The following is a 14,968-nucleotide window of genomic DNA, read 5'->3' as shown; positions in this document are numbered from 1 at the left end:
GGTAATTTTTTAACTAAGGGCAGGAAATGTAATTAAGAACACTAGGTGTTGCATGGCATTGCAGATGATTTCTTTGTCATGTTTGGTTTGATTTGAATGGTCTCAGTGTAAGTGAAGCAGGGATCTCTGTCCTGCAGCTGAATAGATTCTCTAACATCTCTCTAAGAGGTAACAACCTATTATTTCCTTGTTGGACTACTGCATAGGTTTAACTACAAAAGCAATTAAACAGTGTGTTACTGATACTACTAAATAAGGGGCGTTAATAAATAGCTACTGTCACATGGATGAGGCCTTCACAGTATGTCTGTATGAGCCCGCAGGGATGTAAACAAAACACATTTTATTCACCATTTTCTGTAATTAGGCCAATAGGACTTCATGTAAACCCATGGTATTGTGGGTGGTCGTATTCAGATTGTAATCTTTTGATGTTCCTATAAAAAGAATGGAATAATGCACAAACCAATGATCAGTATTCAAGTTCCACACCGGTGACATGCCTCCTCTAAATCCTACAGGTGTGGCACCTCATCGTCCTATTTCTCCAGAGTGCTGAGGAGAACTATGAGCACCTGCTCCCAATTCAAGGCCACACCCATCCTTCATTCAAGAGACTGATTAGTTGTGCTTTATCTTCCTTCAGTGTCCACCAGTGTTTAGCATTGTTGGATAATCTGCTGTTGTTACTCTAGTGTAAAGCTCATTCCTCTGTTATGCAATTTAGTTCTGTTTGGTTTTTGCCTACTTCGCCTAAATTGAGTTTGTACTCTGCTGGCTTTGTGGAATAAATTCTACCTGCACTTGACTGAATCATTACACATTACATTCAAAAGCTTATGAGCATGGTTCAGACTCATACAGGCCTTTAAAGCTGATTGTGAAAGGGTTTCAATATCTCCCTTCTGGAATGAATAACTTCAATAATTGATGTCTTGACTGGATATGCAAGGTCTATCAACTCAGAGTTTTCTGAATAGTCAGTCTGAAATCTCCCCCTTCACATCCGACTGAACAAATATAATTTAATGAAAGCCTTTGGTTGACTTTGCCCCTCATAGCCGATATTACTGGAAATCCAGATCTAGTCCGTGGACAAACTTCATCCTTATTGTCTTGGAACATCATAAATAATCGTCATACCAAACTGTACTGAATAAAAGAGGAATACAAGAAATACAAATAGATCTTGCTAAAGCTTTACAGAGTGACGGTTCAGATCAGAGTATTTCCAGGGATTGTTTAGAGTTGGCAATCATATTTTATATTATCTATTGCAGTTTTTGGAAAATCTCTTAAATACCAAGTTTGTTGATTAACCTAACCCTTACCCTAACCATAACCCAATAATTCCTTTCCAGGGATTGTTTAGAGTTGGCCATTATATTTTATATTATCTATTGCACCCTAAGTTATCACAAACAGACTAGAGCTGGGGACAGTTTTCCAGTGTTCATTTGAACGGATGAGTTTTTGTCTTGTGCCACACTTTCTTTGATAAACCTGGGATACATGCATATTTTCTTGGCCTTTCTTTAAGATATTACCTTCCTATCCAGGGATCAAATTAAACGTTTGTAGGTTAAACCATCACCATAGCTGGATAAAACGTGGGCCTGAAGAAGTAATTGTGTCTTCAATTTTATTACCATTGAGAAATTAAGTAGTAAAAAAGTAACTGAAAATCTCTCTTCACTGCTGTCTACTGTTAACTGATATCCACTGTTAACTAATATCTCTGAAGTGAATCATACACATGGTGGATAATGTTCATTCTCAAATATCATTTATTTTTCATTCAATGCTATATATGTAGGTATTTTATATACAATACTTTCATTCATATTCCCAATTTACTGCAAGAGCCTATTAGTTATTGCTCTTTAATGGTGTTAAAAAATAGATGAGAAAAAATGACACCTGTTGACACCACATTTTTATTTATCTTTTTTCAACAGCAAAAGGCAACTGACCCATACATTAGCTGTGCCAAACATTACAGACACACATTATAAGCTTGCAGGCAAAACTCGAGAGGCAAATGTATGTGAGAAAGTAAGAAAAACTCAAGAGAAATCATCTAGAGAGTCATTCTTATTTGCATTAGGAAGCGCTTGAAGTTTCTGCTGATTATTTTGCAGAGTCGTGATGAGACCTTTCAGCTCCGCATCATTGTAGAAACGGTCTCCGAGCAACTTAATGGAAAGTGCAAACACATGCTGCAGGATTTTCATCAGCGACTCCAGGACCATGATGTGGCGTGTCTCGAGCTCGGCCGCGTTAGTGGTTTTGGCCAAGCTGCCCAAAAGAGTAACGCAACTCCTCATCTTAACCTGAATATCAGCCATCACAGTGCGCTGCTGTTTGATGTCTGAGATCTCGCGGTCAACCCCCTCTATCTCCCAATACAACTTTTTGATTTTGCCATTCATGTTATCAGTATCGGAAGTCAACTGGGACACCTTTGAGGAAAAATTGGCTACGTCTCTCTCAGCGCTTTTCACCACGTCGGTGGCTTGTCTTGCCGTGTAGGATGCGTTGTCATAGTCTTTGATACCAGCATCAATCATGAATGGCCCTAGAAAAGGTCAGAATTTATTTCCATAAAAAAAAAAGAGAGATTTAACAATCACACAACAAACCTATTTCATTGACTATTCAGATGAAACATCTTCAAACATTATTTGCATCATTTTGTGTATAAAACATACAGGGCTCATGAGGGAAGACATTTTACCTGCTATCCACCCAATTATAGGGAGGGCCAATAGTCCATAACCAGCATCTCTTAGTTTCTGTGACTCCCTCTTCTTGTGTTCTTGGTTCTGAAGCCGTTGTTGTGCGTCACGAGCTAGCCTCTTGGCCCGTTCCAAAGAATTGGAGTACGCATTTAACGTTTCCTTGCACTGGCTTAATTGTATGGTCAAGCTATCTCTCTGTGTTTTTCTCTCTCTTTTCTTTTTTTCAAGGACTCCCTTTTGGACTGTGAGCTCCTCATAATGTGTGTCTAACTTGTACAGTTCACTGCTAGCTGCCCTCTCTGACTGCCCAATGCTTTTCTGAGATGCCTCTATTATATTACGGAGTTCTTCAAACATGACATGAGTTTTAAGAATGTATGAGACATTGGTAACGAGGAGTTTGCATGCAAGTTCATTGAATGAAATTACTCCTCTTTTGAGAGATGGAATAGCTACATCCATAAATGTCTGCTGAGTCCTGTTGAGAAAAGGGTAAAAAAGGTGTTAGTCAGACAAAAGTGATATGAAGCGCATCTACACTATATATTAACTATAATAGACACTGTCACTTATCAATTAATAAGCACATATAAATGTGAAATATAAAGGTATATAATTAACTTTTATATCAGCACATGTTGCAAGGAAATCTTCAAACAACATGGATAACATTTGGAGGCCAGAAATGTATCCAAATTTAATTAATTAATTCCAAAGAAGGATCCATCACATTTTGGAGTGGATCTGAATCTTAGGGCGGATCCACAACATTGCGAATTAGGGCATTTGGTCTTGGCGGAGGTCATCACTCTCTGAGTGCCCTTCGAGTTATCATTTCTATTTCAATCAAATATATTACATTCAGCCCAGATACTCTCCTACCAAATACACTGGCTGGTTATGCTTCACAATCAACATGAAAAAAGTAAATTGATAATGGATTACTTAGAGAGAGCCATGCTGGAGTTCTGGTGATACTCTGAGACAGTTCGTTGGATGAGATGAGTAGGTGTCTTTATGTGCTGAAAAAAATATATCATGGCCGGGAATATTTAGACTGTATTCAGGTTTTAGTGAGAAATAGCACAATCAATATATGTTAGTTCAAGATCTGACAGGGATATTACAGACAGATGCACAGGATTGAAGTATATATATATCTCTATGTTGTAGCTCATATGTAATCACAAAAGCCTGAGAGTTGCAGGAGAATTACTTGTTCATTTGTAAATCCATATATTATTTATAATACATATATTTCACGTTGAATAAAAGAAAACCAAGAAAACACTTACCATGTGCAGAGGGATACTGGCACAACTGGTGGTTTGCTCTTTATACAAAACGCTAGACACCCGTATTCTGCTGACTAATAGCAGCTCCATGTCACAACGATGTGTCCATCCCTAATCCCAGGGTGCATTGCATTTTATGGGTGACTTCACTTTTGCTCTGAAAGTATTTATATCTTTCAGCCTCTCTTTATATTCTGGGTCCTTAGTGAGTATAGTCTTAATACTTACCTTATTTATAAGCACAGCCTTGCATTAGTTGAGGTCATTATAAGCTATGTTGGAGGCCAAGGTTACAGTTCAGGGATTAGGGATATGATAAACTGTGTATAACTAGATGAACATGAGACGCACATGAGGGGCCTATGATTATTTACTTAAAGGCAATATCATGCAGACACCTGTCGAGCCCACTAACCGCCCAGCTCACTTAAATGGCAAGTGCCTCTGGTGTGCAATTTCTGACGATACTGTTCAGGACTTCTTAAAAAATGTATTCTATAACTCATGCACATTACTCAGGTTATTTTCAATTGCAAAGGTACAATGACCTGTCCCCCTGTACTTTGTCTGCATTCCAGGACATTTTCAGTGTAGAGACATACCGTATGTATTTCGGCATAATATCCATACGAAATACCAAGAGCAAGTGTGTCGGTATACAGTACACTCAGCTTTTCTAGTGCAATACATCAATACATGCTGAGAGCATAGCAATCTGTACCAAAACAGACAATAAGCACATGCAACTCACTAATGTAAACTAACATTCCACCATGTTTATATCACAACATGGTAACTTAGATGTGAGTCAGGACTATGGGTATAGTGACATTTAAACTCTCTAATCATCTTCTAAAACCTGGAGCCTTGAAGCACTAATCAACCTTTTAGTACCACAACTCAATGGAAGGACCAACAGTATGTTAATCAACTTAAAAGGAAGCATATCATGGTATAAAACTATTGCGAACGAAAAACAATTTCCAATGGAAATACATTACTGGTCCCTCACAGAAGTGTATCACATTGATGCATTAATTTATTGAACCATGTTGTTTCAGTCAACTGTGCATGGGGTTCATCCCATCTATTGAGTCCTTACATCATAACACACAGACTAGAATGATAAGTTACACATGGTAACATTAGACACAAAGGGAGACTGCCAGAGGGGCTCCAAGCCTAGAGGCCGTGTGTGATGAATGGCACACGACTTTCAAAGGAGGTTGAACACCAAGGCCCTCAGTGCACACAGCTCAAGCTGACCACTAGGGCCCTGGGTGATCATAGCGTGAGCTAACCACTAGGGGGCTCTCAGACCCTTCAGTGCTCACAATGTGAGGGCCCCTTGGTGTTTAAAACATGAGTTGACCACCACTCTCCCCCAGATCCCTTGGTGCTTACAATGTGTGGGCTAGGTGTGCCTAATTAAAATGAGAGCCTCTTGGAGAGTACAGTACTTCTGTACAACTGAGCCACTTGTTGGCATGCTACAATATGCTGTGACATGATACAATATTCACCAACAAGTCAGTTAATTCTGCATTGACAGGACAGTTTGAAGGGCGTCATATTATGGCAAGCTGTTTGTTATTTGTCTTACCGTAACTAGCTGCCCATTTTCCCAAGCTAGCTGACTATATGATTCAGCTTAACTGAAATGAGTTAAATAACTGCCATATTTGACTGCTAGCTGTCTTTACAACTAAAGCAGCTACACTAAAAAGTCAGCTATCTAGCTATCAGTCTAAAACTCAGCTGTCTAACTAGTTAGGTGGCATTTGTTTGTGGGTTGTCTATGTGAAAGGGGTATAAGATAAAGGGGTACAATGAGTTGAATAAGTGTTAAAACAGCATGCCATTGTCATAATGCTTTAATCAAAGCTACTAGCTAGCTAACTTTTAGTGTTATTTGTTCAAAACTACTATTAGTTCAAAACATGAGGGGCTGTGTCCATGGCAATGAAAACCTCATTGAGATATCGCAAATGAACAAGTGTGCTAAATGCACTTTGTGATGTTGTTACACACTAGTAGCTACTACTATCACTTAATATTGTAGTTTACACTTTATTGACTAATTATCTAATCTTTAAGTAATCTGATTGTAATTGTGGATAATGTTTTATATTCACTTGATAGAGTATAACAAGAACACAGAAGGCTATATCCCAGATAGAAATTAAAGACTTATGTTACGCACTGGTAACATCTATACAAAATGTTATGGGTTGAATAAATGAGTAAAGAAATGAATGTTTTGAAAGCAAGTGGGAAAACGGAGGGGCCGAGCAGACTGCCTGAAAACCGATGAGCAAAAGGCCAGTAGACCGCCAGCTCTGCCCCCAGTGGGCCGACTGGTCACTGGCTGTTTGGTCTCAGGGATTAAAGGGATAATAAGTAATGAAAAAGCTTATTTTTGGACTTGATGTGTGGAATACGTCTGTTTGGTGAAAAATAGGCTCTCAAGCCACGCATTATCACAGCAACAACAAATCTGCAGTAGCAGGTCCAAACCTTTTTTTTTGGCCTAATGTCGCCACCTTCTGGCCGCTAGCGTATAAATCAACGATTAAAAGTGTCGCAAATATAAACGTATTACTGCAGAGCCACTTTACGGGTGTCGTCATTACCAACCCTAGTTTACCACGCGTCTTGTGTGAGGTGAGTAGGCTATCGTCAAATTATTAGAATTTCTAAGTTGGTGTTTGTGGCCCTTTAAAGTAACATTACTTGTAAGTAAGACGATCGTATGAAATACATATTGCTGTAGTTCAAGAGTAATCATAATTACGTATGGACCACGTATTATATGTCAAGTATTTTTTGTATTAGCTAGGTTAGCTAGCGATAGCTATATTTCCAACTACCTGAGTTAACTCTAATAAGAATGTTATAACGTTTCTTTGCACATGTTGCCATATGTGTTTACCACATGTGTCAACTTGCTGGTACCGTACGCTATATTTCAGAGTCTAAACATTGGTCATGGGTTCAGCTGACGTTAACGGTATGTCTCATGTGTTGGCCATGCTTAGGTTTTCTAAAATGGCAAAGAGTTTACGTAGCAAGTGGAGGAGAAAAATGCGTGCGGAAAAGCGAAAGAAGAACGCACCCAAAGAACTGGCAAGACTCAAGACGGCCCTGGGCCATGAGGGGAAAGGCGAAATCACCATGAAAGACATTTCCGAGATCGCCACGGTTGTGCCAGTGGAGAAGCTGAAAGATGTAAACAAGGAGGGCCATGGCGGTGAGTTGTTTAGCACTTCTGCTGGAAATTATCTGGCTAACACTACCGAACTTCAGTATAGGAAGCAAAGCTAAGATTCATCCTCACTTTAATGTTAATCAACAGAGATAGTCTAGTCCACATTACTATGCATTTGTCCGAGGAAAATGTGTGTGAAAATGTCATGGTCATTTGGCAGGTTGTTTATGTAGCGTAATTCTGTTCTCTGTCATTCTTTCTTTTAGATGACATGGGTAAAATGGATATGGATAGCACGATGAACAAGAAAACCCTGCTCAATGAACATGGACAGTACCCAACATGGATGAGTCAACGACAGATCAAAAAACAGAAGGCCAAACGAAATCCCAAAAGTCTAGGAACATCCAAGAAACGCAAGAAGCTGTCATGGTAGACTATCCACACAATTGATCCATGGAATGAGAGTGATTGCCTGAGAGCACAGTGCCTCGGTGAAAACGACTGTCAATCTCGAGCTGGTGGAAATGGCAAATGTTCCCTCTATGTTCTCTTTAAGCATTTACATTTAAATTCATAAAATGTATGGGAGTTATTATCCAGAAGTCTTTATCTAGGTATTCTCTGAATTTAGGAGAATTGTGTATCTGCTTGTATATACATTGTCCATACTTGGACAGCCACAAATCTCAAGCTATTGTTTCTGTTGTGTGATGTACAATTTCTGTAATGACGTGACTGTACACATAGGCTCATTACAAAACCTTAATTTTTTATTTTTTTAGTATATCTTTCACTGGGGGGAAAAAAGTGATAACTTGTTTGGACCTTCAAAATCATTGTAGAAGTATCATTAAACTGTTGAAATTGTACACTTGGGGAAGTGTATCTATAGTTGAAAGTAACAATTGCAAGCACAAGACAATTTTTCACATTAAATGTAACCATCAGTGGATATACACCTACATTTTTAGGCATGTTGGAAATATACAGAGATGATGTAACATTGGACAAACTGCAAACATATAAAGTTCTTGACAGATATAATTGTTCTGGCCCCCACCAGTACATACATTTAGCCTGCGTTGTGTAGCCAAGAAGAGGCCTGCCCCGGACTCAAACTCACAACCTTGGGCATAGGAGACGGGCCTGCTAGCAAGGAGGCTAACACCCACGAGTGCATTTCATTTTTCATTGTCCAAGGGCGGGGGCTGCCATGAGAAGTATGGGAACCACTGATTGAGAGGGTGCTGGACAGAGTTCAGTTTGACTGCACGTAGTTTGCTGGGAAAAGGCCAGTGCGCCCGTGACACGTGCCTTTCCACCATGACTCATCCACCATCTCGATGTTTGTGATGATGTCGTCCGGGTCGAATGAGAGCTCGTCGTCATCCTCTGTAGGAAGAGAGATCCAGAGATCATCACCACAGACAGAAACCTGTGTCTAGACTCTGTGTTCTCTGCTTTATACTCTATACAAGTATAAGTCCTATTCTCCTCATTCGGCTTTACACCAGTCAGCCAGTGTTGAAATTCAAATCATTTTGTAATGGGGGTAATTATCAATGGAGAAATACTCACGTCCTTGATAGTCATAGAGGGCAATGGCTGTTGTTCCAACAGGCAATTCTTCATAAGTACTATCATCAGCTGTAGAACAGGTATAAAAAGCGTCACAAACAAATACTGTCTACGGTTTATAAATCACTTGTTCCGAATCAAGATGTGATAATTAGAATATCACTGAGTACCAAATCTCCCCCTGGTGCACATGCCATTACATAGATTTGGTGACTCACAATACTAACACCTAGAGGCAGGACCTCTTGAGTAAAATCAGATTAAAAAAAAAAAAAAGTTGCCAAACTATCACAGTTCATATAGTAAGTTGAATGAATGTCAAACTTAAGTAGCGGTTGAATTCTGTTAAGAGCTGACCTGGGATCAGGGCAACCCCGATGTCCTCATAGTCAGCATCGCCATCCTGGACAGGCTCAGGCTGGGGAACCCCGATGTCCTCATATTCAGGATCATCATCCTCCTGGACCGGCTCTGGCTCTGGTTCTGGGTCAGTATCCTCTAACAGGTCCGTGGAGCGAGGGGGCAGACATGGTGGCTCCTCATACTCAGGCTCATCTTCTTCCTTTGGGTATCAGAGCTCTTAGTTGCTTTTCATGTATTTCTTATTTTGTTTTAAATTGATGTGACTTTTTTACATTTCCAATGTAATGGGATTGGAATTCATGTGGAAAGTATGACATTGTGAAGGAGAGAGTTAGGGGCAGGGGTTACATTTTTCTTCAGTAAATCACGTTAACTAATGTGTCATGATCCACCTGATGCATATTTACTTACATGTATTACTTACTAGTAATAAGTACGTGTAATAAGCTATATTTTGGTACTAGACATGTTATATAGTTGTGTTCACCCATTGTCACATCTTTTGACACACTAGTAATATGTAATATGGGATACATTACTTGTGCCACTGGTTTAGGCTCGTCTCTGGGAGTTTGAGGGAGAGCCCTGGTCATCTGGGGGGGCTCAGGCACGCCTCTGGGAGCTTCAGGGAGAGCCCTGGTCATCTGGGGGGGCTTGCAAGCCTTCAGGGGGGGAGGGGGGCTCTGTTCCTCTGGCTCGGGCTCTGGCTCTACTTCCTCCCTACTGATCTGCTCCTGGTTGGCACAAAAATAAAGGATTGAGTGATCATAGTCGTCATCAGATCATTCAGATAATTGAGATAACTCAAGAGGTTGTCAGAAAACCCTTCTAAAATAGTAATGGTCTATACAACATACAGTTGTATGTCTTTAGGTGTTGCGTGTTTCATTTACTCCACAACGGTACCTGCTGTCTGAGTTTGGCCTCCTCCTGCTCCCTCTTCTCTCTAGCCTGCCTCCTGGCCTTCTCCTCATCAGCCCGTTTACGGTTCTCCTCGTCTGAGGCGCGGGCCATGTTCTCAAAACGGGCCTTCAGATTCCCTGCTCCAGCACTGGCAGTGGCTGGAGAACAACAAGCATGAGCAAATTCTCGAAAGACCACCTGATTCTCAGCCTCGTCCATAACAAAGGTTTGCATCCAGCAAAAATTCTCAAAACATCTGAAGCTGAAATATCTGACCAATTCATGTTCTCTGATAGTGTATATCTGGTGGTGAACACATGACATCAACCATTGAGCAAACTTTTAATATGCCACAGCTTGCTAACGGGCCTCTCCTCCACATGGTCGAGGTATTTAGCAATTTAGCAACTTACAGGCCTCCAGTGGTTGGGTCTTCTCATAGGCCGAAGTCGGGGACTCCATGTCAGTGAAAGTGGATGCACTCTGCAGAAGATTTTCGATGGATCATTGGATTGAATGCATTGACTAAAAACTGTGTAAAAGAACAGTTTTACGTTCACAGTACGTAATCACGGGTAAATCACACAGGTAATGAAATACCTTATCCATGCGATCTGTTTCCACACCATATCGTCCTCCAAAGCCTTTGGTATAATCTATGAGAGTATGAGAGAAGCGTTTTGTATGACACCTTGCTATTGTATTACTGAAAGGTATTCTACCTATTATTCGTAAAGATGCAACCTGCAAACACAGAATTTTTGCTTTTGTTAAAGGTTTTTCATCACCTTTCTGAGACTGGTGCATTTCGGTCTGTCCCTTGTAGTCATAGCCCAAAGCTGCTTTGTCAACCTTGTCTTTCTCCACTCCATACTTGCCCCCAAATCCCTTGGAGTAATCTACACATGATAGAGAGGCAAAAGCCATACATCAGGAAAGTGTTGGATGGTTGGATGATTATTTTAAATTTGTGATTTATGATTAAAGCTATATGCCATCAAAAAATGTTTCCTGTCTATAGTAATATTTATTACAAATGGAGTCTATGAGATAGTTCCCATGGAAACACAGCTCGGATTATAACTATAGTTCATATTGCAGCTTCTGTCATGTATGAACTTGACATAATGACTGCATGACCAGACATATCCTTTCATCAAGATCATGGAACCTGCATATATCACCTTTCTGAGACTGGTGTTTCTCTGTCTCTCCTTTGTAATCGTAACCCATGGCAGCTTTGTCCACTTTCTCTTTCTCGACTCCATACTTTCCCCCAAAGCCCTTGGAATAGTCTGGCAGAAGCAAATGACACAATGTAAGGAATCAAAGCAAAGTCTCCTTCAAATCTCTCAGTTCATTCACAGCACAAACGTGATCTTGGATTAAACTACATCTACTAAACTGATTTAAAATCAGTCCCCTACTGGGAAATCGTAAACAAGTTGTTTGAGGCACAGATTATGAGGTGCCATTGAGGTTTTATGATTATGATTATGAAGTGATTATGAGGTGCCATGCTTGGGTCACCTTTCTGGGACTGGTGTTTCTCTGTTTCTCCTTTGTAATCGTAACCCATGGCAGCTTTGTCCACTTTCCCCTTGTCGACTCCATACTTTCCCCCAAAGCCCTTGGAATGATCTGAGTGAAGCAGAGACAGGTTACAAAACTTCACATAGTTAAAAATATGGTGAAATGTACCATGACCACGACTGACTGACTGACTGAAATGTGAGTGTGAGCAGACTCATAACACAGATGTGTTTTTCTTGAAGGCTTGATTGCTTGACAGCAGCGGTGCAGATGGGATTTTTGAACTGGGGGGGACGCTAATCAGCGTGCAGAGTTATTAACTGATGATTGTCGCCTTACGTAGGGAGAGTGGTGGGGACGGATCGGGGTCACTATGAATCTGGGGGGGACATGCGCCCCCCCCCCCCCCCCCCCCCCCCGTCCCTAGTGCCATCTGCGCCCCTGCTTGACAGCCAACCAGCCAACCAAATGTAACAAACAATCGATGAAGTCCTCAAATCTCACAACCAGTCAGTGGGTGCACTTTGGTAGCAACAAATCTAGTCAGGACTTCAACTTTCCTGGTCTGATCTTTTCAAACTTTGGATTCAATACCTTTCTGTGAGGCGTGTTCCTTCACCTCTGCCTTGTAGTCATAGCCCATAGCTGACTAAAAGCAACAGAGACAGATCATGAACATTTTGATCCATAGCCCTTTGCGGTCATACCATACAACATGACCGTTTATATTGACCATACTTTAGATTAACACAACAAAATGACGTGACGTGAAGAGTGTCACCTTATCCACGCGCTCCTTCTGCACTCCATACTTCCCACCAAATCCTTGTGCTCCGTCGGTCTGAGAGGAGTGCTGCTCCACCTCGGCCACATAGCTATTCCCCATTGCCACCTGTTGTAATGGCACAAGGAACCGCCACAACAGACATGACGCTCTGGCTCTTGGTTCTCAAAAATGGAAGGGGAACTAATCGTTTGTGGAAACAATGAAAATACTTTGTTGAGTGCGGAAGCCTGACCTTGTCCATGCGGTCGTTCTCCACTCCAAATTTGCCCCCGTAGCCGTACGAGGCCTTTGGACCCTGCTCCAGCTCCCTCCTCTTCACCCCGGCATGCTCCTGAGACACCTTCTGTCTGAGCTCTGCCACACTGAATTTACATTTACATTTAGTCATTTAGCAGATGCTTTTATCCAAAGCGACTTACATATGTGCGACTTACAATGTATACACATTTGACATTTTTCACTGATGGCACACTGCACATCAGGAGCAATTAGGGGTTCAGTGCCTTGCTCAAGGACACTTCGACAGGGAATCGAACTAGCAACCTTCTGATTACTACCACACTAAATACACAAGCAGGAAGGGCACCAGTCAACAAGCATGTAAAGCACAATACATCTGAGGTACATCAGTACAGTTGTTGTTTACAGTAATAGAAAGAGGGCAGGAGTCCTGTTGTATTTCTCATAAGTATCTTCATATCAGTTGCCTGTCAGTTTGTGTGGTTGTTGTACAGGATTTCGTATTTCATAGATGGTCACATGATGAACTCAAACCCAGAGCAGAAATACGAAAGTACAAGATTATTAAGAAGTTATGCCTGTCCAAAGACTATGGTTTTATCCATTCAACATGCAACCTAGTCCAGGCCCTACTGTTAATATTGTTTCTCAAGTCTGGTGCTCATTTTTTGACCTTAAAACTGTCCCATAGTCTTAAATTGATTGCTGTTAAGTAGCAACTGTGTGAGAAAATATTCCATGAATCTTGGTGCCATTCCAGTCCTTAACTCTCCATGTTCAAAAGACTTCCCAGAGTCAGCAGCAGAAAACGAGTCATTTCCTACTGTTCACCACATCTATTTTGGGGGACACCTTTAGCGGTTGTGTGCAGTTTATCCGCATCAGCTGACTTTAGCACAGAACCTACACAGCAATTTCAGGCCTGACACAGCCACAGACATGCTCTCAGGGCTCCATATTTGGTAATGCATCCAGAGATCTGAGTCGTATTTCTACTTCCCTTTCCTGTTTCGGCTGTGACGTTGCCCCAGCAATAGTTTCAGTTCAACTCTAAATTTCTGCTAGTTGTTGTCATGTATTACCACAGGGTCTTATATAACAAACTGTGACGCTCTTGCCCCATTGTAATTGCCTCATTGGACAGCATAACTATAGTATAAAGCATTGCCTCTCTTTGGACAGTATAACTATAGCATAAAGTATTGCCTCTGTTGGGATAAAAACATTTTCAGTACCTGATGTGTTCTTTCCGCCCTGAGCCCTCTATGGTCTTGGAGCCCCATCTCTGCTCCTGCTCAGATACATCATTCTGACACACACACACACACACATCACCTCAATCAGATTTGTATGGAATTGAACCTACGATTTTGTATACTCACACATTATGGCAGGCCCTAAAAAGGTGACCGTTGCAGCGCTACGAGAGTGACAGGAGAGAGAAGGGTGCATTTGTTTGCAAACAGGTGCAACAACTCCTTGCCTTGCTTTTAAGCTGGTCCTGCCTACCTCAAAATCCGCATCAGTCTCCCAGTCATCTCCCTCTGATTCCACCTTCATGGCCACATTGTGTCCCACTGCTGACTTCCACATCTGTGTACAGTTCAACATCCAAATGATGTCAAATTTTCATTTCACAGACTCACTCACACACACACACTCACACACACACACACACAAGTGGGATCTTCTACATAAACACAACCTACTGACGGTCTAATGTGGTTATTCTTTTACTTTTTGTGTGATCTGCCTCATACGTTTTTGTGTAATATGCATCACATTGTCGTGGGTGGTTGTAGCAGAGAAAAAAAAAAGTAATACAGCCATGATGCGTCTTCCCTTTTCTTGCGCAACATACGTGTTGCATCTAATTTTACCGACAAAGGAAGTTGAGACCTGGTGGGCTATATTTGTAACGCATAATACTTAAACATATCTGATATTTATGTATATGCATATATAAAATGACACGCTACAGAATATTTACATGACAATTTCCTCTAAATGCCACCTAGTGTATCTGCTTCTCAAACTAGTTCACAACCACGCCTCTGTTTGGAGATATATGATCTACATGACGATGTCATTAACTATTACTGTCAACAAAAGAGTAGAGTTCATAGAGTTTAAAGATTTCAATGTCTCATCCTGCTTCATTTTTTCACAAGGTGTAGGCCTATACGTAAACATTTAGTACTGACAACGGGGTTACTTCCTCATATATTTTATGTTCAAAGTTTAATTAACTGTAGACACTGGTACAAGTTCGTGACTGACTGAATACAATTTTAAGGAAAAAACCCTAATCGATTAA

General features: G+C 40.9%; 3 protein-coding genes across 5 annotated transcripts in view; 1 reads left to right on the top strand and 2 right to left on the bottom strand.

Moving 5' to 3' along the window:
* Window positions 1-1,916: 1,916 nt before the first annotated feature.
* On the bottom strand, window positions 1,917-4,153 carry LOC116224044. Its single transcript, XM_031582596.2, has 4 exons — window positions 4,037-4,153; window positions 3,687-3,763; window positions 2,738-3,219; window positions 1,917-2,578 (listed from the first exon to the last, which is right to left on the bottom strand). Exons 1-4 carry the CDS (start codon window positions 4,124-4,126, stop codon window positions 2,067-2,069), a joined length of 1,161 nt encoding a protein of 386 aa, XP_031438456.1. The 5' UTR covers window positions 4,127-4,153; the 3' UTR covers window positions 1,917-2,066.
* Window positions 4,154-6,618: 2,465 nt separating this feature from the next.
* Window positions 6,619-8,116, top strand: llph (LLP homolog, long-term synaptic facilitation factor). The gene is made up of 3 exons (XM_012838247.3): window positions 6,619-6,700; window positions 7,075-7,286; window positions 7,511-8,116. The coding sequence occupies exons 2-3, from the start codon at window positions 7,085-7,087 to the stop codon at window positions 7,678-7,680; spliced, it is 372 nt and encodes a 123-aa protein (XP_012693701.1). The 5' UTR covers window positions 6,619-6,700; window positions 7,075-7,084; the 3' UTR covers window positions 7,681-8,116.
* A 198-nt stretch (window positions 8,117-8,314) lies between these two features.
* The window catches only part of hcls1 (hematopoietic cell-specific Lyn substrate 1), a 7,000-nt gene continuing 346 nt past the window's right edge, over window positions 8,315-14,968 (bottom strand). Inside the window, exons 2-16 of one of the 3 annotated variants that reach the window (XM_042710121.1) lie at window positions 14,161-14,244; window positions 13,887-13,960; window positions 12,644-12,773; window positions 12,406-12,516; window positions 12,219-12,273; window positions 11,622-11,732; window positions 11,276-11,386; window positions 10,692-10,990; window positions 10,505-10,574; window positions 10,095-10,249; window positions 9,833-9,922; window positions 9,728-9,781; window positions 9,183-9,387; window positions 8,826-8,894; window positions 8,315-8,639 (exon numbers count right to left, since the gene is read on the bottom strand). In XM_042710121.1, coding sequence (XP_042566055.1) covers window positions 8,506-8,639; window positions 8,826-8,894; window positions 9,183-9,387; window positions 9,728-9,781; window positions 9,833-9,922; window positions 10,095-10,249; window positions 10,505-10,574; window positions 10,692-10,990; window positions 11,276-11,386; window positions 11,622-11,732; window positions 12,219-12,273; window positions 12,406-12,516; window positions 12,644-12,773; window positions 13,887-13,960; window positions 14,161-14,244 — 1,752 coding nt within the window. In that variant the 3' untranslated portion in view covers window positions 8,315-8,505. Of the gene's footprint in view, window positions 8,640-8,825; window positions 8,895-9,182; window positions 9,388-9,727; window positions 9,923-10,094; window positions 10,250-10,504; window positions 10,575-10,691; window positions 10,991-11,275; window positions 11,387-11,621; window positions 11,733-12,218; window positions 12,274-12,405; window positions 12,517-12,643; window positions 12,774-13,886; window positions 13,961-14,160; window positions 14,245-14,968 lie in introns of all 3 variants that reach the window. The other 2 variants (XM_042710122.1, XM_042710120.1) reach the window with 2 other exon arrangements.

The sequence above is a fragment of the Clupea harengus genome, chromosome 16, assembly GCF_900700415.2.
Source record: "Clupea harengus chromosome 16, Ch_v2.0.2, whole genome shotgun sequence".
NCBI classification, from domain to species: Eukaryota; Metazoa; Chordata; class Actinopteri; order Clupeiformes; family Clupeidae; genus Clupea; species Clupea harengus.
This window is presented reverse-complemented; position numbering and strand designations above follow the sequence as displayed.